Source organism: Odontomachus brunneus, unplaced genomic scaffold (genome assembly GCF_010583005.1).
Source record: "Odontomachus brunneus isolate Ranch 3 - 2012 unplaced genomic scaffold, Obru_v1 Obru_scaffold_136, whole genome shotgun sequence".
Lineage (NCBI taxonomy): Eukaryota > Metazoa > Arthropoda > Insecta > Hymenoptera > Formicidae > Odontomachus > Odontomachus brunneus.
The window spans coordinates 717,903-745,810 of record NW_022639586.1 but is presented as its reverse complement, the minus strand read 5'-3'; the positions used below and the strand labels follow the sequence as shown (position 1 = coordinate 745,810).

The 27,908-nt window shown below is 46.2% G+C and overlaps 1 protein-coding gene across 1 annotated transcript in view; it reads right to left on the bottom strand.

The window, feature by feature from the left end:
- LOC116850194 (autophagy-related protein 16-1) overlaps positions 1–27,908 on the bottom strand; it is a 510,030-nt gene that overhangs the window by 4,517 nt on the left and 477,605 nt on the right. The window contains exons 11-13 of the mRNA XM_032828179.1: positions 24,335–24,514; positions 22,586–22,670; positions 22,341–22,487 (exon numbers count right to left, since the gene is read on the bottom strand). Of these exons, the coding sequence (XP_032684070.1) occupies positions 22,341–22,487; positions 22,586–22,670; positions 24,335–24,514 (412 nt within the window). The remainder of the gene's footprint in view (positions 1–22,340; positions 22,488–22,585; positions 22,671–24,334; positions 24,515–27,908) is intronic.

The following is a 27,908-nucleotide window of genomic DNA, read 5'->3' as shown; positions in this document are numbered from 1 at the left end:
CCCCCCCCCTCTCTCTCTCTCTCTCTCTCTCTCTCTCTCTCTCTCAACTTTCTCTCTCTCTTTCTTTCTCAGAATCCCGAAAGGTCTTATTAAATATCATCGCATTTACAGAATAATTTTTGCAATGACATATTCTCAGTGACGCATTCGTTCGACGATGACTCTTGTTTGTTATTCTGCTTGTCTCCTGTCCATGTATGAGATGAGATTTTTTTATTGAGATTCGCGTTCATAAATATCGAATGATATTTCTTTTTTCCAATTCTTTTTATTTTTGATCCCATAAATGGAAACCGAGCACAAATGGAATGCTATATTATCGCGGGAGAATTTGATATTCCTCGATAACGGTAAATATGTCGCGATTATGACAACTCAGACGCTGCGTTGCAGACACACACACACACACACACACACGTATGAATCGGCATAATACGTCGAAGGAGGCTGCGGGCTTGATTAGCATGACTGAGTATTATTGACTTCCGGCGCTTCGCACCTAAAGACAGATGGGGAGGAGAAAAGGAAAAGAAATTGTAAGCCAATGACCCGATTTGCGCGCGAGTGGATTTGCCTACCCGTGAATTGGTGTACCTGACGCACTTTAAACAGCTACATCCGAAAGCTTTCAGAGTCAGCTTTTTCCATTTTCATCTCCTAACTTCTGTCTGGTAAATCTAATTTCCTCATAACTCAGAACTATTCCGTGCGTCGTTGCGCGCAAGGGTCTTTCAATTATCCCTCTATCCTTACGAAAACGTCCTGCACCGTGAGGCGGAGAGGATAAACAGAAAAACGTCCGGAAATGTCGCGTGTCGCAAGTGTGCGCGGTGAACTTTTTAACTTTACGCAAATCATCTCCCTCTCTCTCTCTCTCTCTCTCTCTTTTGCTCTTTAGTTCTCTTTTTTCTTCTTTTCTCGAAGAACGGCGTGTCGCGCAAAGAATAAAGCGGGAAATGGGAATTTGCTACGATCATAATAGACGACGAATACGTTAAATATAAATACGATTCGTGCGCGCGGAATAGCGGCGCCGGACACGTACGCGGGGAAATCCGCGAACCGCTTAAATCGTTTCGTTAAAGATTCCATTTGAACACGGCGGAACACAGTGCCGCGTAATTTTCTGGTCCGAGCGGCCTCGCTCGTGCAGCAAAAGGTCTATAAAACCTGAATTCCCGAGGGTGATTCGCAGGGCTTGGCGGAATCGTAAAAGGGTGTTTCTATGCGAGGACAAACGTGCTGAAAATGGCGCGCCTTCTCTCGCACCCGTCTCTCTCCCGACAATACTGTTAAGGAATCCTTCACTAGCAGACACGAGCGGAACCGGTGAATATTTTGCGCGAGAGCAAAGGTCACCCACGGAGGTGATCGGGATAGCGCCTCTCTCGTTCTCCCTCCTTCTTTTTTTCTCTCTCGCAGAAGGCAGTTACTATAAAACTATCATTTGCGACTTTACGAGTGCTCGTAAGCGCGGTACAGCGAGAAAAAGTAAACGCGCGACGAATATCTGATAATTCGAGAACGTTTCGCGGGACGATATATATCGAGCGGTGTTCTGCAGCTTCGATTCCGTCACACGCGAATATCAATACATTCGAGAGAATCGTATGTTTTTGTTAAATAAACATTCCTCTTCGGAGAAGATCCGTAGACGCGCGCGATCCTATTATTTGCGTAGCGCAACGTAGCGTAGAGAATTGAGCGCTCCGTGACACCTCGTGAATAATAATCCCGTAATTGCATTCGGCGATACGATGAATCGCCACTCTGTAGAGTTGTTTCCAGGTTTGCTTATTTCGATTGTGCGATTCCCTGCGAGTGTGTGTGCATGTATGTGTGTGTGACAGAGTGTATTTAGCAGAAGCAACAGATGAAAGGCAACCAAACGGATCGTAGATGTACGGCTTGTATATGCGTGTGTACAATAATTCGCGTGGGATTGCCAAACGTTGCCTTTACTGGGCACATTCGCGCGCGAATTCTTTGTGACGGATCGATCCCGCGGGAGCTGGCCGTCGCTCATTATGCAACTGATACGGTGTCGATATATAATGTAACGTTTAATCAATATTGGCGCAGTGAGAGAGATAATTCGTCGTCGTTGCGTATGAAGAAGGCCAGTTTCGCGATCGCATTGCATCGTGGCACGATGTGCTCGTCTCATATGCATTGATATACCGCTCCGCGTTTATTGTATTCATCACGCGAGTGCGATGTTCGCGCCCCCGCATCATTGTTCTTATACTTGGCGCATAAATCCGACACGCTCATCGCAGCCGATCATTCGTCTCGTTTCAGTCCGCAACGAGAGAGTAATTCGTGAGTTACGTTCACGCGAGATATCGCGACATTCAATGCGACGCGCTAAACGGGGAGGAAATGCGGGGAATACCGGCGAGCTCTAAAAAGGGGCACATCGTTCCGTCACGGTTTGACTAGCGCGTTTACTCTCGCGCGAAGTTTGTTGCCGTCAGGAAAGTCGGCTCATACCGCGGGCGAAACAACAACGCGCAGGCAAGAACATGTCCCGCGAATACGCGTCGCGACGACCACCCGTCGAGCGCGCCGACCGCCGCCGCCGTCGTTGTCGTCGTCGTCGTTGTCGTGGGCGCCGTCGTCGGTAGGAGGTGAACGATATTTCTAAAAGCAGCGTGCTTCGTATCCGGGATACCTTTGCGAGCAGCAGCTACCACCTTCGTGGTGTATATTGCGAGCGTGATAAAGAAGACCTATCCGTTCTTGCCGAAGGAGCGTGGAAATAAGCTTTCGCGAACGATGTTTCCACTCTCTTTCCCGCACTACTTTCGCCATCCCCTGCCATTTCGTTCCGCCCATCCATTTTTTTCATCTGGCCGCAAAGCTAATACGAAAGATAGAAAGGAAGAGACAAAGAGAGAGAGAGAGAGAAAGAAAGCGAGGAGATATTTTTACGAACGACTGCGGGAAAAAGAGCAAGAGTAAGAGCATGAGAAAGTGGATGGGCTGCGTGTACGCACGACGAGCAGATGGACGGACGGTGCGAACCTTTGAAACGTACGCCGCGAAAGCATTTTCGTTCGTCGTTCTTGCAAATGACAGAGTTAACGTATAAACGCCAGTAAAGCCTCGCACTTTGTCGACGTGGGCGATACGCGAGGTAGAAAGAGACTGAAAGACTAGAAAGGATACGCGGAGAGGAGCGAAACGTATCCGAGAAGAGTGATGTATAAGAGAGAGAGAGAGAGAGAGAGAGAGAGAGAGAGAGAGAGAGAGAGGGAGAGGGAGTGCTGAGTACAGACTAACTGAATGAGAAGCGTGAGAGAAAGAGGAAAAGGGAGATAGGGTGCTTGTGGATTTTAGATTTTAACCCGGAGGGATGGATTATGCGGAGCGTAAGGGAGTCGAGCGGAGAAAGGGCGCGGGTGGGTAGCGGTAGATAGTAGGGCGGTCGAGCAGAGACGGGCAGACAGGTGCAGGGACGAGGGGAGTACCACTTAACGAAAGAAAAGCGGTGGTGGTAGGACGTTGGCCGCGCCACCGTAGAGACGCTGGCTCGTTTGTCGTCGCGGGCGCAGGGGATAATTAAAATAATTATCCCTCATTGTGGATGCATAACGTCGGTCGGCAATAATTAGATCGCGGCGACTTACCGATAATGAAATCGGGATGAGATCTCCCGCGGAATTTCGCATTCGTGGACGTTGCCCTCGTTACTGGGAGTGCGGCGCGGACGTCGTGTGTGACGGGGATGCCGAGAGAGTCCACCGACAGGGAGATTATCGGGGCGACGTGAAAAAGCCGGAATTTGATCGAGCATGTCGGTGCCTTAATTCGTCCGACGTCGGCCGTGATAAAACCCGCCGATATTGCCCTGTGTACTTCCTTTTTGAAGCAAGTGCCGTACTTTGTAGCGCCGACATATACACCCGCGAATCGCTGCTGAGGAAGTAGAGCGGCCGGAATATTAGCGCGGTCAAGGAATCACTGATGCGAACGACATGAATGTTAGAATTTCATGAGAACGACCGCGTATCGATGCACACATGCACCCGAATATAATAGTATATTATATTACATCGCGCGTGCTTCATTGTGTTGCGCGTTGTCGACGTAAGGTTGGCGGAGGGCGACGTATGTAATTCATGAAATCCTCCTAAATAATGGGCGAACAATGTGCGTTGTGTGTTATTGCGAAAACGTGTATTTTGATTGGCCGTTCGCAAAAGTGTACCGAAGAAAAAAGTTGAGTCGGATTTCTGGTGAAATATATATGAGTGGACCAGAAGATCACGGTGATGTCGCCAGAATTCTGTTCGTTAACTCGAACTCTGAATTCTGGCAACTTCAATCGAAATTTGTTCATATATTTTACCAGAAAGAGAATGATCAAGCTCTCTCATAGGCTTTTAGCTTCATTTTGTGGCATTCGAAATTTTAAATTATTTTTTCATAAAATTGTAGCTATTGATGGGTGAATTAAAGATATATAAGTATCAAAGATGCGCCTCACCATTTGGAAGAAAATGGTCCAAGAAGATACATATTCTGTTGAAATAAATGATATTGTTAGGACCCTTACAGAAAACGTACAAGAAATGTTCCAAAAAAAAGGAGATGAAAGTCTTTATCAAATAAAATATAATACGTTTATAAATACTAATAATATTTATTAATTTAAGGTGACTCTTTTTACCAAGTTCCGATTAACTTAATCGTCGATTAATTTCGTTGTGACCAGCAAGTAGCTATTGATCAATTTTGCTAGTCACAACTAAATCTTTCTTTTCCTGCCTAAAATTCCACGGAAAATATTAACAGAATCTTCCCCTTCTCCTTCTCTCCTTCGCTACCTGTCTCCTGCTGTCGCATCTGTAACCGAAATTTTCTCACGTGTAATCCGCATTACGCGACGGTATTAACCCGCATTAATCGTGGAAGCGCTTGGCGTTTTAAACAATGTAAAAGCGCGTTACAGTCATCAACGTAAGCGGCATTACGAAACTCGCGAAGCTACTACCGCGCGCGAGCGCTAATATATTCAACATTTTTTTTTCAACGAGACTTTCGTGTTACGGTTTTTTGTCTGTTAAGCCGCGCTTCGGTAGAACGGAATTTCGCTACTGCACTACGTAGAAAAAGGTGCGCCCGGGAAGAGAACTCGCAAGAGGGAGCGAGGGTAAAAGCCGCGGCGCGATTATTTTCCGTTGTGTCTTTGACGAATTAATCTATTTTGAGCCATTCGAGTCCGAGTCGTGCGAAAGATAAAGCGATTTGGAAAATTCCCGAACGTTCCGACTACTCGGCAATCATCACTTTAATTCCTTACACTTAACGCATTTCCGCCAAGATTTGCGACTCGAAAAGTGACCGATAATAATAACAGCGACGCGAATGTGTCGCGAGCGTTTCTGGGAGCATCAAGTCGCTGTAGGCGACTGTGGTCGTACGTGGGTCGCGGCTCGATAGGTCGATACCCTTAGGTAATGTATTCTTTATCACGCCCCGCGTGCATACTTCATAATATGTCTGTGTAAAATGATGAGTGCCACCTGTTGACACAGCCGACGTAAACTCGAAGCGATAAATTCCGCGGGGACGACGAGATGAGACGGAGGCAGAGAGGGAGGAAGAGAGAAAGAGAGAGAGAGAGAGAGAGAGAGAGAGAGAGAAAGAGAGAGAGAGAGGATCTTAACGCGCTCAGCGTGGAATATAATAATCGGGATGAGACGCGTAAATGGCCAAGACCTGGAGAGGCTCGGGATTTTCATGCGGCGGGCCCCCGCATGTGTGTTGTGCGTGTGTATGTTCGTGGGATAAAACACACGACGAGCGCAACGCGAAATTCCGCACGACGCGCCGTGTTAATCCATCACTTACGAACTCGCGCCGGCAAAAATGCGAATGTGAGACCGCGAGACCGTGAGACGAGATAATTCGGTTTCGCGTGTGCAAAAGAGGCAACGCAAGAGCGTATACACGCGATACACGCGGCGTTGTATCGAAGCGCAAACGGACACACAATTTTATAAAATCGCGCCGGCGCGCCAAATAATGCGAAATCGCGTTGGGAGCGTAATGCGTTTAAAAGCTTTACGCCGTAAAAGCTAATTGAAATGTTAATCAACGGTAGGCACTTACGTACACATATCGGGAGTTATTCCGTTCATTTCGATCCCGATAAATAAGTAATGGCTCGGTAGTGGTGCGTGCAAACAAACGCCACGTGCACAAAATAGAGAGAGCGGAATATCAAATACCTCAACTTTTACACGAAACACCGCAGGAATAGGAGAGAAAGAGAGAGAGAGAGAGAGAGTTAAGGAAAGGCGTAAAAAAAATTGGTTTACCAATCAACAGTAATCACGGCGGCCTCCCACTGCGCATTGGTGCGTCGGTAATATCTGTTCGCTTGACCGTAAACAATGCCGAATGTGACATAAAAAACTAATGGTTTATTGAACCACATTGTTGCTCGACTACAGTACCGCAGGCGTAATCATAAAATTGTAACCGCAAAATCGTGATGTTCCCCCTCTTTTTCCTTCTTTCTCTCTTTCATTTTCTCTCTTTCTCTCTTCCTCTTTCTCTCCACCCTTGCTTCTTTTCCGCATTTTTTCATCTCATTATTACTTTTTTAACGAGACCTCGGCTTGTGCAAGGCGAAAACGGAGCGGCGCGTTTGATTTTTGTGGACGAAACAAGAAAAAATGACAGAGGAAGAGAGAGAGAGAGAGAGAGAGAGAGGAACGCGACGATCCCGCGGAATGTATCACTCGTCTAATTATCCAAACGATCTTGAGAGTCGCCGCCATCAATCTACGCGAATGCTCGTTCGAGCACGAAGCAGAGGCGCCTAATGGCACGCTCATTGGCGTACAATGATTCGCAACGGCAGAAGCGAAGAGCGACGAACGAGCGACAATACAGGCGACGATTAGATCGACGTTATTCCCGCGGTAAATGACGCGAAACGACGCGAAGTGTAAGTGCCGTTGAAGACGGGGCCGATCTCGCGATCGGACTCGGCAATTTCGGCGGCGGCGGCGGTCGTTGCTGGCCTTGTGGGAGCTCGACCGCTCGCTTTTGATGATTGCCAAGAACGCGCAGCAATCTCGCGTGAAGAATTCCGAAAAAGCGCCAGCGGGGCATTAAACGTCATTAGCACCCGGCGTGGAAAACATTGCCTCATTGATATCGAGAGAGTGTAGCGATACGAACGGCCGTGTTCTCAAACACGCGATGGCGATGGATATAAACGGGAATGTTTGCCGGACTCCGTCGTTTTCCCACGTGCCTATTTGCTCTTTTTAAGGTATAACAATCGCGCGGTGGCAGACCATAAGCCTCGTTAAACTCGGCTTGTTTTAGGTTTGAACGCGGCGACTTTGAGTCGTCACGAGATCAGTCGATCAATTCTCTCCGATGAGTGAACTCTCGTGGAATTTGAGTTTCTTCTCGTTCCAGAGTTTCGGAACATTCGAATAGTTATTGCTCGCTCGCTCGCTCGCTTTATCTCCCGGTTCAATCGGGAATTTTAATCGTGTCACTTAACGGACGTGAGTATGAGTTAATTAAATTTGCTCGTTTTCCGATGTGCGCGCGCCGTTGAATTCGCAGTAGATTATTTCGGTTCATTGTCGCGCGAACGCACTGAGACAAATCCCTTAGGATTTCGTAGCGGTTAGGTTGCTTACGTCTTCATTACATAAATGTTGTTTAGAACAGCAAATTCATAGTAACAAATCGTCTGTTCTTCCCACTACGGGGTTATTTGCTGTCCCATATCAACAAATCGTTTGTTGCGAGTATTGCTATTTTGTTAAATTAGAAAAACTTGTTCTCTCAGTGCGCGCACGTAATTCGCAGATATATTTCAAAGTTCCGCGAAAGTGTATCCTGGGACCGACAACGAGACCGGTCGGCTGTTGATGAGCGCTGTATATTTGATCATAAATTTCAAGCGCGCGGAACGCGAAAACAACGCCGAATTTCCCGAAGAAGTTAAAGCGTTAATCGAACGGCGACAAATGTGTTTATGATGGCTGCCGAAACGTGCCGAGGCTGTCGCGGGAAAATCAGTCCTCGTAAATCCCGCCGCCGCCGCCGAAATCAGATTCAATCCACCAAGAGAGCCAGAGGGACACGCGGCTATCGCGAATTCGTTATAATGCCGTGGAAATTCCTTCTGTTTAAACGATACTATCAAGAGAGAGTGCGTTGTTACCAGCTGTGCTCGCGCCATTTAATTAAATCCCAACGTGTTCATGCATGGATGAAACGCATTTCATTTATCATGTTTGAATAATCCCGTTAACATTTTATCTGTATTATTAAATCAGGAATAATTTATTAACAATTATTGTTATTTGTATTTCTCGCGCAAATTGGGGAATTAAAATTGAAATCTCCGGCAATGATTGTAAATCCCGCCGAGCGAAATAGTCTGCTGAGAGTATTTTATTTTCGTTAATCGCGTTTGTCGAATACTCGCGTGGATTAAACTAACATCGCGCTCGCGATTAACTTAATGATTCGTAGCGGCTGTAGCAGCGTGATGTCGGGAATGAAAGGCGCATTTTTACGCTCGCGACATCAATAGCGTCGTTAAGAATACGCTTTTTTTCGTGCACCGAGACGCGTGACGTGAAAACCAATCGGCGTATCAAGAGCGGCCAAGTCGTGCGATGATCACAGAATCACAATAGCTCGCAGATGTCTGTAGAGGCCACTTCTGGCGTACTTGGCGCTATGTACCGAGTCGTACGCTCTTCTCCACACGGTGGAGGGGAAGGAGGAGCTGCAAAAGCGCGACTATTGCCGCGACCGGGCGAAATGCGAAGTAGTTATGTCGCGAAATTATCTGACGGAAGTTCCCCCGTTTAATACACGCTCACCGGGCGTTTCCAATTCATGTTTGACGTCTTTCGAGACGCATTCAAGAGCGGCGACTGTAGTGACACTGTCGAAATTCACCGTAGCGCGCCGCTCAAGTTCGTACCCAGTCGTGTCTTGGTCCTAACTTCACTTTCACCCACAAAGTGAGGCGCATGAATGCGCGATAGTTTAAACACTGCGCCCCCATGAATAACTATTGCCGTGCGCTGCAACTCGCGCGCAAGTTCGCATTCTCATTTCTAATACACATTAGCGATTTGCGTTAACTTCGCATCTCGCCGCGTTGATGGGTCTCGTCCTAACGAGGTAAAACTAACGACGCGCAGGTAGTCACTGAAAAGATTATTTGTGTATATTTGGAGCTTTTACGTACAATTTGGTTGGTATTATCATGTTTTTATTTATATCGAGTAGATATATTATTAAAAAAGCAAATTTAAGTTTTTTGGTTACTAGACATTTATTTAATCCAATTCTAACGAAATTTTGGTTCGATGTACCAAGTTTTCGTTTCAATTACGAAAGCTTCTTTCAGTGCATTGAAAAAAAATATATTTTTAAATTTATGGGATATAAAGTCTATTTCTGTGAGATAGATTTTTATTCCACACACGAATAAATTTAAAAAAATTTTTTTCTGTGTATTGACTAAAACTCAATCAAATAGTCGATCGGCTACATGAAAATCCGATATATATATATATATATATATATATATATATATATATATATATTGTCTAACGGAATAATACATCTAACTATTAATTACACTCAGAGAAAGGGATGGCGACTATATAGACGACAATTATACGAGTTTTGTGTGCATAATAAATGTATATAGTATAACAAACTATTTTGTGATAACTACAAAATAGTTTATCAAAATATACACATATTATAATTCTGCAGATAAAACTCGTGCAGTTGTCACTTATATGCAATCGCCGTTATATTTTTTCCTAAATGTACAAACACACGTTCGCATTTGCTCAATTACAAGTTACGTGATAGCTTCAACAAAGTTTAATATCGAGGAAAATAGTTGCCAGAGTGTTGATAAATCGCGGAACGGCATGGCGAAAAATATGTCCGATTCAAACGGTTAAGTGAATAAGTGAAATTTCTGCTTGAACATTTGAACCCTTGAACGGTGAGCCGGCTTGAACTCGCCGTCGCATAATGAACAGTCATATTTCACTATCATTTGAATATTATATTTCATAAAGTACCAATTTAACTCTGAGTGTTACGGAATAATACTACAGAATAATAATACGGTACTTCATTGCTTTTACTAAAAGCGCGGCAAATTGCTTCTCTCTACATCTCCTCAATGATGTATGAATGTTCACATTTCACATAAGCGGAATATACCGCCGCACGTTTCGTCAGCATGTTGCAGCCGAAAGTGATTCGGGGTAAATGAGTTTTTCTTTGCAAAATAGATAAAAATATCCCGTATAAAACAATTGCTCGCGCGGGATACGCGGAGTCCGATGGGACTGCAGATACGTCTTGTGTCTGTTCTTGAGTAATCGTCCTGTTTCTGGCGTTTAATAATAGTATCGAATTAATAATAGCTCGAAACAGAGAGCGCTCAGACGAGGAACATTCTGAGGCGAATAGAAATTAAAGCTGATAAATATCACTTATCCGCGTTAACCTCGTTACTTAGCGAGAGTCTAAAAGATCTTAATACCAGTTTTAGATAATTACGGGTTACAATAGCTTTTCGCTGAAGAAAAGAAAAGAAAAAAGAGAGAGAGTTCCCGTCACCTCTCGCGTGAGCCGAGCCGCGAACGCGGCGATTTTATGTTTAATATCACGTCGCTTGCGCGTCTTAAATCGCGTGAGGACTAGACCGGTGTAATTTTGCCGTTAAACGTTTAAAATTACGCGGCTAATAGGGCCGATTATCTGGAAAATTAAAGCCCGGGCGCAAACGAAAATATTTTGCGTCATTAAAATACGTACGAAATTGGATGTTCGCTCGCAGATAAAATTGCACGTAGCGCACGTGCCGTGCAGGTTCTCGCAAACAAAAATAACAACATCATTAAAATGCAGAGGAATAAAACGCGCTGTATATATATCGCTGTATGTCGTAAAATTCAAATCAACGCGGGCCAGCATAGAGCGCGCGCGCGCTTAATCGGGTATTACTTTTTGCCGGGCAAATTATTTGTCTCCGAAAATCATAAATACGCCTAATTATTATACATATATGTAATAACTTTCGTTGTATAATACATCCGCCGATTAATCCTCGCGATTAATACTCGCGACGCGCGTCCCATCCCCGTTATATCAGCTTGGAAAAGAATTTAAATATTCATGCGACGTATAAATTATCTTTCACTGGCAAATAATATCGCGGAGGTTAACGAGCCGGATCGGACAAACTGTCGCGCACTTGAAATTATAAAATTATGTCGCATCGGAGAATTCCGTCGATTTTCGCCAGATCTCTCTTACCTTGATGAGCAGCCGCTTCGTCGCAAGAATATCACAACTACAGTGCGAGAAAAAAATATCTGAAAGATAGTAAATATTTCTTCGGTGGACACTAATAATACATTGACTTAAATCGAAATTCTTTTATTTAAGTAGAAGAATCAATAACTAATATGAAAGGTTTTCTTTCAGAGAAAAATGCATGTATTCTTACTTGAGAAATATTTTATATATAAGTAAATATGTTATTAGTACCCATCGAATCAATATTTACTATTCCTTACATATGTTTTCTCTCAGTGTAGTTCGACTTTGAGTGCGACATGTATAATAAATGCACGGCACAGTTACAAAATTATCCCGCCACACGGTTCGATCGCGATTGGGTCTTTAAGTTTCGTCTCATGATAAGATAATTAGCTTTTCCTCGAAGTTAAGCCGCAATCTGTGTCGCATTCGGTCCGGGCGCTGATATACTTTATTCATAGCCGTGCCACGTGGGACATATGTTCGTATCGGCGAAGTTAATATTGAATCTCGTGGAATACAATACTGAAATCAGCGGTAACTACAAAGCACGACGTATATCAGAAATAATACTGCGACGTTGCGAACGAGAGATAAAGTAAAAAGCGAGGAAAATAGGAAAAAAAAATCTCTCAAGAGTCTCGATAAGGAGACACAGTAGGCGTGACACGTATACCGTTTACGAGATCATAATGTCGGGCGCGATGTGCACGACATAATAATACTTTTTTCGAACAATCAACAGGATACATGCGCTCTCTCTCTCTCTCTCTCTCTCTCTCTCTTTCTCTCTCTCTCGCGTATACAAACGCGAGCCGTCATTCCTTAGCACCCGTCTGGGCTTTCGTCCAGCGCGAGTTGAAACTTGTTTATTTCACGGCAATTACAATATTGCTTTGTAGCCATGTACTATGGTCATCGGCCAATTTACCGACGTAGTATGTGTGTCCATAATGGACACGTGGGTGAATACACGGAATTTATCAAGTATTAATATAGGCGACTTCTTCGAAGATTCGGCAAGGCGCGGTGACATCGTTGATCGCGTGCTCGTGAACGCGATAGATAATTCACAAATGAGCTTGCAGAAGCTCGGAAAATCGTTCATGTGGCTTGTAAAAAGCACTAACTGTGATTAATCCCTTGAGTGTGTATGTATTATATGTGTATCGAAAAAGGACGTGCTATCAGTGTGTAATGTACATATATGTACATCTTAAAAAAAAACCGATTTATCCTTTTGTATGAAGCTTGGTATCTTACAGTTTTTGAGGTCTCTGAATCCGAATATAATATCAAAATCTCAAACTTCCAAATGGTAGATCTAATATGGCGGATCAAAAGTTAGAAAAATAATTGGATTTTTATAAAAATGATTGTACTAAAGTTTTCGAAGTCGCTGAACACAAATATGATATTTGAATCTCAAAATTCAAAATGGCAGACCCAATGTGGCGGATCAAAAATTGGAAAAATATAAATAATTGGATTTTTATATTTTGATCCGCCATATATTGGATCCGCTCTTTTGAATTTTAAAATTCTGATATCATATTTGGATTCAGCGACCTTGAAAACCTTAATACTAAAATCGTAGCGAAAATTTAAGAAGCTTTTTTTTACACACTGGTGGCACGGAAGTCTCATTTTCACCACACCGTCAACTCCTCTCTCTCTCTCTCTCTCTTGTCATTTCAGTCAAGGTCTGGTTAGACATACCAAGGGTCATAGGATCTAGTCAAATTTAGAAGTCCAGGTGTTCATTTGTAAAAGCATTACATCTCTGAGCCTAAGTGGATCTGTCCATTTTACAGAGCTTTAATAGAAATAGGGAAAAACCGTCTAGGCCCTTTTTAATCCCTATTTAAAATTTCTATCTGGGTATCCATTGACGCTCTGCAACGAGGAAGCGACCTGTTTAACCCTTCTCAGGATTCGCGCAACGAGCTTCGTGTGAAAACGCGTTCCCGAGTGCACGGCCGGCGTTTCGGAATTAGCATATCACTCGCGTCAGGATAAAACTGCCACGTGTTTGCGTGAAAAATATTCAACCAGCGAGTTTCTCTCTCTCTCTCTCTCTCTCTCTCTCTCTCTCTCTCTCTCTCTCTCTCTCTCTGTATCTCTATTTAGCGGCAAACTGCTGCCGGCTGATAATCCTTACACGTTAAAAAGCCACACGAGAATTTGCGCGTTGCATTTCGGAATGAGACGACAAACGCGTCTAGCGTTCGTTGCTACATATGGCTACGCGAATAGCGCGCGGAGTGTTATCTAAACTGTCAATGATGCAGTAAACTTGCAATCGGTGCTACCGGTGGCTTGTAATAGGGCTCGTGAGAAGGGAGTACGAGGGACATGTAAATTGCATCGCCGGGTCCCACTTACACCTCGTAAGTCTCGGCAAGTAGTGAAACTTGCGGTGAGCGCGCGACCGTCTTTACTTTTTTACTCTCATCGTAACTTTATGTTGGTATCTGCGTGTAATGTCCGCGATTATCGATGCATCGTTAGCTCGACTGAAATTCCGCGAGAGTCTCCACGCCGAGATGCGACGTCGCGCCCGTGAAATTTGTAACCGCGTAACTTGACAAAATATGGACACGTTTCACCAAAAGACTTCCTCCTCGCGATCTCTCCGTTTCTTCGCGCACGCTTGCCCAACTAATTGTCATTACTCAAAAGCTTCTCCTTGGCGCGATATTATTTCTATTCTCGATAAAATGCGATCGCGTGATCAATGAAAATTTAGCATCGCAATTACAGCATATGTATTTTTTCCGCCAATGCTCGAAGGTGGAGAATTGATTTCTGATTATACACGATTAAAAATTGATCAGCTGACAAGCCCCGGGGCTAAAGCGCGCACAAGTGCCACGTGCGCGATGAATGTCTCCCTGCGGATTGAAATATTTAATCCGGATGATCTGGATTGCTAGTTGGGATCGCGGTGAAAACCCATACGTCCGATTTGACAGAAAGCTTTTATCAACGACTGCCCGTCGGTGGCGGCGGCAGTGGCGGCGGCGAAATGCTCCACGCCGTGGGTGGAGAAAAAGGAACGACCGAACGGCGCTCGGCTCAGGGGGGTTGGCAATAGGCGACGGTGGTGGTCGGGGGGGATGAGAGAGTTCGAGTCGACGTGTATATCCGTACCAACCACCGACCGGCTGGCACCGTTGCACGGGGGTGAGTGTAGACGAGGGCGAGGGTACACGGAGGGAGGTTCTGGCGTTGGAATGGGAAAAACAGATAAAGAGCTCGGCACCGCTCGGCTCCCGAAGACACGACGAAGATAAATGACATAATATCGTGCCGGACCGGCCGATCATTGCCGTGGAAACGAAATCGAGTTAAGCGAGAAGAGCGCCACGGGGCAATTGATCTCTCGCGCGATGCTTCGTTACGTCACCAGCGACAATGAAATCGGCCCGGTCCTCATCAGGGGATGCCAAGGAGATTGGCTCCCTCCCGCTATCGTCCCCAAGTGTCTCCCGCGCGGCGATACCTACCACTATACGGGGTGTCTGGATTTTTAAGTGATCCAATCGCGCTCGTGTAAAGTTTCAAGTTGACACGCGCGTTGGGACAATCTAGACACTATGTGTATGCACGCGGAAGAAAAAACAGTACGAGCCACATTTGGTCGCGCCAACCGAATTCAGTAGTCAAATATGGAACAACTAATTAGGCAGTTGCTGCAACCGGAGAGCAATTGCTGAGTTATTGGCGTTGACAATATCTGATTGCTCCAACCAGGGTATATCCATGGTAATTGTCACCCCAACCGATTTTGGTCGGCACAATCAAATCATGCGCAACTATATTGATGTAGTTAATGCACTGAAGTAACTGAGTTATATCAACCACACACACAGAGATAACTGAGGTGATGCAGCTACGCTGCTCACAACTAAACACTTTTGGTTATGTGCACCAGATCTTTTTTTTTCCGTGTACATGTACAACAATGAACAGGCGATGTGGGCAGAAATGGATAATCTAATCGTTTTCGATTGACGTGTTTATTTCCGTTCTCACGCGCCGCTTATTTTCCCCCGGAGAGTTGACGTTGGATTTTCATTATGCGCTTTCTGTGCGGAGTGTAGCGCGCGCGCGGAGGCGAACGTTCACACATTCGACCTACCGGCGAGAACGGAAGTCCCGTGGACGTGGACGAGCGTGAAAGTGATATGTCGTTGCGACGGATGTAAAATCGCATGGGAGATCGAACCGCCGCGGAAATTACGCCGCGGAAAAGATCGAAAATGTTAGACGGCTAAGTCGTGAGCGAGACTGCGCGCGCCGACTTACGAGAATGCACTTTAGGCGCGCTAAAGGGATTACCGGCGGGAAGCCACGGCGTGCCTGTAAAGGCGCATGAAATACACTAATCGAACTACTTTCCTAGGAGTTTCAGTTATGCCCTGTAACACACCACCACCACCGCCACCACCGCCGTCATCGCCGCCGACGCGCGGCAACGTATCCTTCTCTCGTAAAATGCGGGATGAAATCGCCATAAATGCGTGCGTGACTGAAATACGGCGTAGTAATCTTTACGAGATGTTGTTACTTGTCAGTTACCACTGTGGGGAATAGTAACTTATGCTGTTACCACGCCGGCCCGCTACGCATTTATTTATTAATAACGAGCCGTACAAATCATACGATCGCTGCTCAATAGCGGTATGGCGAGCGTGCCGACATCTCGGTTGCGGGCGTGGGAGAAATTCCCGCACTCTCGGGAATCTTCGATAACGTCATAACGTTCTGATAGCCACGCGCCCCCTTTATCTCTTTATCCGGGAGCACGGGAGCGAAATCCCGCGAAATGACAACGGACTCGGTACAAATGACCATTACGAATTTGACGAAAATTGCGGTAAACTGTGGGAGAGGGATGAACGAGAAGCGCGCAGATTTGCTTGTATCACTTTTCATGGAATCTAAAATTGGATTGCTGGAATTCACAGCTGCCAAAACTCGAAACTGCTTAATGTATGTTTCGTTCTTTACGATCAAGCGATATATTCCTTAACATTTTTTGGGACATACAGTACAATCTGTATCTGTAAATTTAAACTTTGTTGAAAATCGATATTTTTGGGCGCATTTTTTTCCAGAAAAACCTTACATAGACTCAGTCATATAAGATAGCAATAAAATCAATGTCGCCTATTTGCGCTATTTCGAAACTTTTCCGGACGTTTGATCGGTGTGCAATCAAATATTCGCAAATCCAACATTGAATGCGAAAGGAGTTAATTCACCCTTTAAATCCCGCGATGCACACGCTGAGTAATCGCGATTGGTGAGCGGGGTGAGCGAAAAGTATCTCGTGGCGATACTTTACGGCGAAGTTTCAAATACGCGTATAATGAGGTCGCCGATTCCGTGATGCGCTGAATCGAAGATCCGCCGAGAAGGAACTGCGCTTTAATTTCAAAGCTCAGCCTGCCGGTATATCCCAAGTATCTCCCCATACTCCTTCCTTAATTACCTGTTCTGCTATAATCGCACAGTACTATTTATTCGCCGAGCAAGATCTTCGCCTGGATCGTGCGGTAAATTCCCGCCTTTCTCGACATATGTGTGTGTGTGTGTGTGTGTGTGTGTATGTACCGGGGGATCCTGCAGGTTGATTGCAAATTAGAGCACGAACGGGCCGCGTAAGCTTATCGGGCAATACGATTGCGGATTCGAGTCTAAGTGGCCGCGGAAAGGAAGTCGCGCCGAATAGCTCCTCGAACGTTGGAACGAGCGTCCCGGCTGTTTACGCGCGTTTATTTGCACGGCACAGCCGTCGCCACTTTTCTAGGGCTTGCGTGTGTGTATTGCGCGGAAAAACCTACGCGTGAAAATAGAGGCGAAAGCAATTGACCGCGCGCGCTTTGGAAATAATATAACATTCAGTTCCGCGCTGCGGAATTCGTATGAAATTGCGAGTATTTGATAGACGGCGTTTTCCCCCTTTTTTCGTGACGTAAATGCAACAGGGGAAAAAATAGGCAGAAACTATTCGCTCTTAGCGATCGACTTTATATCGACAGACGGGAGTTCTCGCGGAGGAAATTTCGTACTCGTACTCGTTACTCCACGCGACGTTTTATCTTTCTCCTTCCTTCATCGCGGCCATTAATTGGTAATTATTGCATATAAATGTGTAATGTCGTGTATCAAAGGGACGCATTCCCGTTTAATTAAATAAATAAATAATTATAAGCATGTGACATTTACGTTACGTAAATTGCTGACACAGAGCGCGGAGACCGATATACCTCGCGGAGGTATTCCGAAACGAACGAGAGAGTCGATTCGATTATTAATTCACACACTCGCGCATCTTGCATAACAGCTAAATTTCACTGCTCGCACCACGACACAGCTCGCGCGCATTAAATACTTATGGAATCGGCGTGGCTTCCTTGGTGCACCTTAAGAGGACACCGACGGAGAAAAGAGGGTTGAAAGGGCGAGGCGCTTATTAAGTTAGTCTCGGGGATTCCTGAGCGAGCAGGAGGGCGGGAGGACGGGCGGAAGGGCGGACGGGCGAGCGTGTACGCGGCTGTCCAACGTACGAATTATACGATCCACCATCGGTGCGCAACAACCACGAGGAAGACGAAGAAGAAGCTTGGCGAAAGCGACGACGACGACGACGATGACGACGACGACGACGACGACGACGACGATGACGGCGACGACGACAACGACGAAGAAGACGAAGACGCGGCGACGATCGAGCAGAGGTAGAAGACCAAGAAGGGAACGGGCGTAGATGACGACGAAAGATGACGATGACCACGTCGGTGCGCGGCTACGGTCCGGGGTGAAAGTAATAACAGTGAAACACACTTGCGCATGTATACGCGAGGAACCGCGCACACCGACGCCGAAGCCGGCGTGTACGTGACCGGTGCTTAAGCCATTTTTCGATACGACCGGTACTTAGATGCACGCCGAGCCGCCCGCTGGGCCCTCTTTCTCGCGGAGAAGCCACCACCGAAGATGCCGCGTCCTTGAGAAACTCGAGGAGGCCGAGGACGGCACGGTCGGCCGCTACGACGACAGAGAAGCCCGCTCGCTCGTTCGTTCCATCACTCGCTTGCGAGGAGCAGGAGGAGGAAGGGGGGCGACGATAATTGCAGAACGGATCTTACGATCCTCCGTGGGACTCGTGGGCCGATCGTCCGAGACGATCGTCGTTCTTGGCCTCGCGTCTATGCACGTGTATGTGTATGTGTGTGTATAAGTGCGGATAAAAGGGGGCTGAAAGCATCCAGTGAGATACCTCCCATTTTCCTTTCGGCACGAATTCCTCGACTTTCGTCGACGTTGTCGCGAGCAACGGCCATTTTCTCGAACGCTTGCGCAACGTGAGTAGCGATTTTTGCGAGATCACAGCCGAATAGATCCGTGGAGGGAAAAAAGGCTCGAGTTAGACATCGCTGGCTTACGACAAAGTTTGGCAAAATTAGGCGCGATAGGCCACTGCAGCAAACATGGCCCGCGAGGGTATTTTACGCCTCTTTTACATAACAAAGGAGTATTGTTTCCTCAGTTCACGTGCAGTTTGGAAATAGTCCGACGTAATCGCGAGTAACAGTTAGCTCGCTCCGCGAAATTGCAGGGGGGACATTACAATTTGCCTCGCTCGCTTTACAAGTGACCTTTTCGCGGCACGCTAGACTCGAGCGATCATCGTGATCCAAATCTGAAGTCAATAGCGAGTATAAACGCACACTTTTTGCTGCGGAAGGAGAGCGGGCTTTGCGCGAAGAAATAGATGTCGACATGAAACGAGATTTTGAAAACCGGCGTAACACTCCTGCCGCTTCTCCGTAACGAGATATATCGGTTTAGCTATTATCGGTCTGAGTTTGAAAACGCTAACGTTGACGTACGCTGCCATTGTCATGGTAAAACTATTAAACAGTTTACGTTCGTAATCGTTACAGCATGCGCGCAAATAACTGATTACCGTGATAGAGTATGATCGGCACGAGGCACGTTTCAATTGAGAATGATCAAGCTGTTTAACAACCATGTATTACGAGCTATTTTACATCGAGATTACGACTTTTGCGTCTCTCTCCGTCGTGACCGACGGTCCTTCTTCCCCTTCGTTCGGCACGGCCTATTGTGGAGTATGCGCGGTAGCTCGCATTTTCTCCCCGCGATAAGACGAAAGGTGAGGCCGACGCAATCGGGTCGCGTGTATCATCAAATCAAAACGACACGTTAGTGAATTCCATTCGTTAGATCAGAATTCGTGTTAGTGGTGGCGAGGGCGGAGTTGATGACGCTCGTTCGTCACTTATCGCGATTCCGCCAGTCGTCGGCCACCGGCCAGGAATCGGCGGAGTTATTGTTACGCGGCGGTACACCCGGAAATTGTTAGCCGCGCCCGCTATTGATTTACGGATAATATCGTGTTTAGCCGCAACTCATAATAGCATAATTGACGTTTTTAGCGTTTTAAAACATATCGATTTTCTACACCTCGGCCACGGGGAACGATCCTTGCGCCGCATTCCCCGTGAGATGCCGCCGATTAACGCGTCCATCAACGCGGCTCGTGTAGGTGAAAGGGCGCTGAAAGCACGCGGACGAGATACGCGTCGTTCCGCGCCCACGCCGCTGGCCACTTTCATTTCGCGCCGCATCTCCAGCCGTCGTCGCCGACACCGCGTCTCCTCTCCCCGGTGCGAACGCACTCTCGCGCATTCACCCCTTTCCCATACGTGTGGGGCGGTAAACTGTTCCCCGGTTATTCGAAGTGACACGTTCGATGGCAGGAGGGAGAGAGAAAAGCATCACTTATTAGGTGCTATGGGATCAGAAACCCTGCAGAGCGCTACGAGAAAAATGCACAAAGGAAAGGCAATATTTTTGCCAGTGAGAGGGTAATGGTTATAATAAAGCTATTTCATAGAAATGTACAATGTCTCATGTGTATTGTGGAAGGTGAGAATATTTAACCTTAATATTATATGGTGAATTAAATAAGATAACTTGAAAAAAAAAACTTACTCTCTTAAAGTGAATCAGTGCATCACTGATATCAGTTATAAATATAGCACTGAGCACTTTCAGTGCAACACTTATAACTGAAAATCAGTGTATATTCACTGTTTTCAGTGATGTTTCACTGATTCATTTTAAGAGAGTAGTGTATAATATGGCGAGTTGAGTTTAGCCGTGTCAAGGAGAAAGAGACAAAGAGAGAGAGAGAAAGCCGACGCGGACATCGGTGGAGTCAGAGAGCGTCCGGAGGTGCCGTATAAATTCACGATATCGCGCAGTCATCCGGCGATATATAGATACGGGCGGATACGTGTACGTGGGATATACAGCGCGAAAGTTGGAGCGGAAATCGGGTCACGTCGAAATATTTTCTTAGACCTCCTCCTGCTCTTCTCCCCTTTGCTCTCACCTCCGCCACCCCTTGCCGGCACGAATCTTCTTCTTCGTATGCGCGAGGCGCACAAACGTGTGTATGTATATATGTTTATGTGTGTGGGTGTGGATGTGGGTGTGCTGCGTGCGGTGGACCGGAGGACTAAAGTACTTCAGGAACTTCTCGTGTCAGGTGGGTATGCAGAGCACTCGAAGGTGCCTCCTAAAATTACGGACCGCTTTGGCGCTCTGGCCGCGGCGAATTTAAACGAAAAATTCGCATCCATCAAGCGGCTCGTATTGCGATGAAAAAAGAAGAGGGGAAGAGCAAGGGTTGAGGAGAGGAGAGCAGAGAGAAGGGAAGGACCGGAGAGAAATAAATTATAACGGCGATATACCGAAATAGAACGTACGAAAGGCAACAGCGGGGCCGGCATTATCGATTTCGTGACCGCAAATAAAGTCGAGCGTTGGCGCGATCGAGGAAACGTTGTCGCGAACAGCGCGTCGCCAATATAGCAGATAATTTCTCGACCACCATCCGTCCATATCGCTGACAGTCAAAGTTAATCAAATAATTGGTACCACATGTATAGGTATGTGTGTGTGTGTGTGTGTATGTGTGTTGCGTGTGCATGAGCGTATCGAAAATCAGATGTCTACGTACATGACAATTTAAAGTAACTGCGAAACTCGCCGAAGTCTTTCGAAACGCATGTCAAATATCTTATTACAAACATCTTATTTGTTCGCGACGAGAACGAAAGCGCAACAAAATCCACCAACAAGACTTAAAAGAGACAAATCGCGATACCCCGTGAGCGAGATGCTGCAGGCATGCAAACAGCAATATAAAATAATTGCACGGATTTTAATACGATGACGCAATGTAAAGCACGTCGGCTGCGCGATCGCGAAATAAAGATCACAATAAGAAGACCGCGGCGAAAAGGTAAGACGACGCGGCGCTTTATGAAGGATTCCCTCGTGGAGGGACCCGCGTCTTCAATATCTCGGATTAGCTCTTCGTAAATCAATATTCGGCAGAGAATGTCGGGAGAGAGAGAGAGAGAGAGAGAGAGGGGGGGGAGACGAAATTTCGCGTTTTAATATTGTCTTTCCATTATTGACCAGCGCGCGCGTCGTAAAAAGTCATATAAAATTTAACTATTTTTTCCGTGCGTACGTTTTATACGATGCATGGCTTAATATCGGTATTGCACATTCCAATCGATGCGGGGAAGAGAAGGACCGCGATTTTTTAACCCTGCGGCAGAAGGCCAAATATCCGGTCAAGAATACGTAATATGCGCAAGAGTTACGTATGCGCGCGCGTTACATATGAATGAGTCCGATTAACGAAACGGAATAAATAGATCCGATTCTCTTGCTAGTAGTTTTCTGCCCGTTTATCCGTACACATTCGTATCTCGCGACTGCAGATATGGCTGATAAGGTCGTGCGATCACGTCTCTTATTTATTACGTCTTATCGTCGTTAAGGACCGATGAAACTCTTTCCGGCGAGAGGTTCGGAATCATTCCTGGAAGTTCGGCTGTAACGATACACAGCTTTCTACTTACGTATGCCCTTTCAGCACTGTTTCGATCAGGTTTGTCGCTATGGACCAGATGAAAACGGAGCCGTCCGCCGAACCAACTGCTATGTATTGCCCGTCGGGACTAAAAGCAGCTCTTGCGCAATCGAAGCCCACTTTGAAACCATCAGCGCTGTTGAAACAAAAGCGCGAGCGTATCGACGCATTTAATATTTCACTTGCGTATTGCACGCCGAACGAATGGCACACACGGGCTTTGCGTTCACCTACCTGAAAGATCCAACGATCTTCTTCATTCGCAGATCGATCAGCTTCACCGTGTCGTCCCTCACGCAGCTCAGTAGGTAGTTCGCGTCTGAAAACAGGCAGATTCTCGTTTATTCGGCTCGCATCGCAACCAGGCAATCGCGTATAAATTGTGTTCGTTATATTTTATTTCCGTTCGGCGTGCATCTCGATTATTTTGGAAAGCGGAGAAAAAAGAGCCATACCTGTATTTCGTGAATAAAAAGTTACAACCCGCGAGTAAATATTTCGTATGTGCGTCGGGCGTGTTCACAATTATTAATAAAAGCGCCTCTGTAGAATGTATAAGTGACGCGCAGCGCACAATTCGATGCGCGGAAAAATCTAGCGCGACGCAATAAACTTATAAACGCGTTACGTTCGACAAGTGCATCGAAATACGCGCATGTTTGATCGGTTTACATAATTTCTTTCTGTTATTTTGTAAAATATCGCTTCATTTTAACGCGGGAACTCATTTGCGGCCGTGTTTCGGTCTCTCTTTCTCTCTCCCTTTCTCTCTATTTCATAAACGAATGCAGGTAGCGCATTTGTCAAATAATTGCACATTGTAATTGCGCATCGTGATTTTAGGGATGGGGAAGAACGCACGTGTTTGAACGATGCAATGCGATATGCTAGGTGGAATAATAAAAACGTGAGAGAGAGAGAGAGAGAGGGAGATGCTTCCGAAGCGCCATATAAACCGCAGAAAGTCTAAAAATCGGCGCGATGCAGATTCGCCTCACTCAAACGCATCTCGTGTTCCAGCGATATCGAGATTAATGAAATACGATAGAACAATATATCACCGAATGAAGCGCTCTCGAACGAGGAGGATGCACTCGTAGCTGATACAAGTACTTTGAGAATATTGCAGGTTGAGCCAGCTCGAGCGAGCCAATTCATTTGCGTCATTAGAACGCTACGGATAAAAAGCGAAACAGCGTCGTTCGCGCGAAGCGAGATCCGCGAGTGAAATGCATCGCGGGTGCGGTATTAGCCGCCGCGACAAGCCAATTAGTATCTATTTCGATTGTACTAATTGTTGAACGGTTAACCGAGACAGCGCGCTTCATCTGAAATTTATAACGTGCCGCCGTTTGATCGCGCTCTGCGCTGTAATTACAATAATTTCGTTCTCCCGTCACGTTCCAGCTCTTCTCACGCCTCTCAACGCGGTTGATAGCGCGCGAACGTTCATACGGAAAAAAATTGCGCTGGCTACTCGACCCGACCGCGAAAGTGCGATTTCCGATTTGTGGCCAAGCGGTTAGTCGCCAAGCGTTGCGCTTCTCGCGACAATGCGAATGCCATTGCTCCATTAGATTGTTGCGCGCACATTCGATTTAAATAATTAATCTCGTCATGATAATCGCCATTTGTTAGTCCATTTGACGATATCCTTAATCGATACAGCGATACACATGGCGAATTGAACGCCGCCGGATGATACACAGGTCCGGAATTACGCGCTGACGTTACGCTATTATGACATTATACTAATCGTCGAATTAAATTGCATAACGAATTCCCGCGAGACCGGCGAGAGTTACGCGACCTGACTGCGTTCAATTAACATTTAATAAAGCCTCAAATTGATCCGATTATGGTGCGCCGTTATCTCGCACGCCACTATACTTTTTCCTTTTTTTATTAAGATCCCAAGTCCTCCTCTTCCTGCCCTCTTCCCCAGGGATTAACTGCGCGCACGGGGCGGCTAACCCTACTTACCGCGGGATAAATCCAAGGATGTAACTTTCCCCTCCAGTATGATGTCATTTGAGCTGGATTCGGCCCGAGTATCCCAAAACCTGATCCTTTGATCAAAATGACCGCTGATTATCGTGGAGCCAGACCCGTCCGAAGTTACGAGGTCGTTGCAACTGGATCCAGCGAATTTCGTCTCTATGCCTGCAACGTAAAGTTGAGCGGCCTTTAGCGCTAAGGGCTGCGCTCGTGATGCGGGCGAATAGACGATCGTGCCTCACTGTACACGGGTAGAATATTATGGTGGAAATTACGTTAAAATTATATTTTTTTTTACGATATTGATCGTAAAGCTGAACTATGCTGAAATTGTGCAGCACAAATTGCTATAGAGTAGTAAATTTCACGACCTACCTGATATACGATATAAAAAAAAACAAACAACAAGTGATTAAAATGATTAAATGCAGCAAAAGATCAAATATGCATAACAGTTTTAAACAAATCTATGTATATAAAGAATCTCTATCTGTATATTCCGTGTATACTACTAAACCTTTGACCGATCTGCATCAAATTTTGCATAATGTTACTCTCTAGAACTCTGCGGGAAATATAGGTTATCATGAAACATGGATACACCCCATTTCCTCCCTCTGATTTCATCCTCTCGACACTTTGTGTCGACCGAATAGTTTTAGCTAGTGTATAGTAATTTCAGTCGTAATTCTATACGGTTCAAGATTATAGAAAAAAATTGTAATTTTTACTAGAAATATTTTCTCCGTGTAGTCGTTCGTACGTTATTCGACGCCCGTTATTCGCGACGCGTTTGATCGAAGAGTCAACGGGACGATTACGTGCGCGACGATTCGTCACCGGCAGCTGCGAGAAGTCGCAGTTTCGCGGAGGCATAAATGGGTGTGGGGGTATGTCTCGCGTTCGACACATACCGTCCAGAATATATAAAAGCCGTCCTGCAAGGGCGATAACAATACCGCCGAATTAAACGCTCGTCGAAACGAGCATTCCGCGGAATGAGTAACAGAATTACGTCATCGCGAATTGCACGTACGCGCGCCGACTTTAAGTGGAGCGAGTTAACAGTTGTATCGAATGTGAATCACGGCTGGTTTCCCCTTTCAAACTGTAGTTCCAGCCCGGCGGCAGCTTTCATCGATCCCACCACGCTGAAATAAGCAGGATTTCAAACTTAATTTACGTCGGGAAATGACGTTCGCGTCGCCGCGTTTCCGCGAGTCTCTTGGAAATCGCTAGCGCGACGCGGAAACGCCCGGCATCAAGACTGGAAACAGGATAAATTACGAGTTTTCCGCTTACAAACCTCCGCTCTCCCCGAACCCCCTGCACTGACTTTCCTTAACCTTCTCTCCGCCTTTGTGCGATTACGAATCCGCGCCGCTCGCCGCGCCACTTTATTGTGGCTGCGCGTTAAATCAGACGTGATTTACCGCCCGATCGATTAGCCCGTCCAAGTTTCTACGACGCGACGTTACGCTTAACGTCTGATGATGTCCACCGTTTCCATTCCGTAGATGGTATTACGAGCGGCTATTACTCGGGCGCTGCGAGCACTCCCGTCAGCCTGCAGGCCAGCTTCTTAACCAACCGTCCTCAGACGCGTACTCTGTGTACATGGCGAGAGACGCGCGAAATTTCCGATTCGACGAGAAATTCGCCATCCTAATTGAATTTCCGGGCGGATATCAAGCGCCAGTTTTTAACATTAACGCGGCGATAGATGAATTATGTCGCGCGCAATTGTGCGACGTAGCCGCGTGTCATTATATCATTATTATCGTAATTATGCCGCGATATTTAAAATTACGGCTTGTCCACGCCACTAACGTTTTCCATTGTACCGTCCCATTGTACACAACCGCCAGGATTGCGCGCAGCTCCCACGACGCGGAACTATCAAACGCCCCGCCGCAAATACGATTCTCCACGCGCGACGGTTTGCGCGTGGAAAATTTATCGATTATTAAATTCGAACGCGCATCGTTCTTAATTATTACCTCGCCGCGTTCTACGGCTGTGAATTGCGCGCGCGTCATAAAAAGTTGCCGTACAAAGCCGTGACAAATTTCCACGACATCCTAACGATAATTCAAGCTGCATGTGTGTGCGCGCGCGCGCGTGTGGGTGGCCTTTCACGAGATAATGATATCGGGGCCGCATATATCGCGGAAGCGCGCGGAAATCGAATACACGTGCGCAATAATCGTAATCGATAGCGGTAATTCAAATTTTCGGATTGAACGATTCAAAGAGTCAAATGGAATCGTACGAGATACCTCAAGCGTCCAATCGAATTGGACACGAGGCGATGCGCTTCTCTTCTGCTCCCTTTTTTCCTTCTCTTTTCTTTTTTGATATTTCGTAGGTACTCTCGCGGTGTATCGGCCGCCGTTGTATCCGGCCCGTGATGTATAGGTATAGGACGTATACACGTCGATGATATTTGCGCGGAGCGTACACTCAATCCTCGTAGTTCGACACACAAGTTCGGCGCGGAAAGTACTTTACAAGCTTCAAACGCGGTGAGTAGGGCACTTCTCTCTCTGGAAGCAATAAAATTCCTTCCAAAGTGCGTTCGTGCATAAAGAGAAACTTGTCGACAATTCTTGCTTCGCCCCGACGCCGCGCCCTTCTCCTCGGTCGGACACAGTCTTATCAACCGCACAGTGAATGACCGTCCGTTCACGTCGCCCAATAATAGCGAGTCAATAAAACACGCGGCACACACGCGCGGTTAATAAATGTCGGCGTAAAAATCATTTAGCGGCTAAAGCGTATCTCCGCGCGAATGACTTACCGCGCCGGCGGCGGAAATGCACAAAGAGAAAGGGAAAGAGAAACGTTTTACTCGAGTCTCGGGATAATGCGCGAACGTTTCCATTTGATGACTTCAGATTCGTGTCGTAATGATGATGACGCTGAGACAAGAACATCGGCCTGACTTAATCGTCGTCCTGAAAACGCACCTGAGCTGTTACAAGGCGATGTTAATTTCTGATATCATCTAGTCGCGGAGCAATCTTGCCTGGTCGCAAATTCTCGCGCGAAAAACATGACGTTTCCGTGGACGACGTTAACAAGTGTAATGCCTTGCGTGATTTCGTGTTCTTTGCTCCGTTCTGAAACGACGTTCGTTCTCTCACGATGATAATGACAGTGCAGGGTAAGAGAAGCAGACAACTCAATTCTCGCTCGATTAAACAAACCATCGCCCCGTCACATGCGCGGAATCGTGAATCCTCGGAATGGGCGAGACGCTGTTTTATTTTGCGCGATAAAGAGTGCCGTAAAACATTTTTTTTCACGACTTAATTCGCCGCAAAAGTCCTTGATTTTTAATCATAACTTAAGAGACGTGTCGATAACTTTCACATTGCGGAGGCAAGTCTGCTTTTCAGTCTAGTCTCGAGTATCAGTGGTAAAAAGAAGCCGGCAGTTCCGGGACGTCGATAATCCGCGTATAAGCTGCGATAAATCGCGTTTCAATTCAAACAGAAAGTAGAATTTTCCTCTCTCTCTCTCTCTCTCTCTCTCTCTCTCTCTCTCTCTCTCTCTC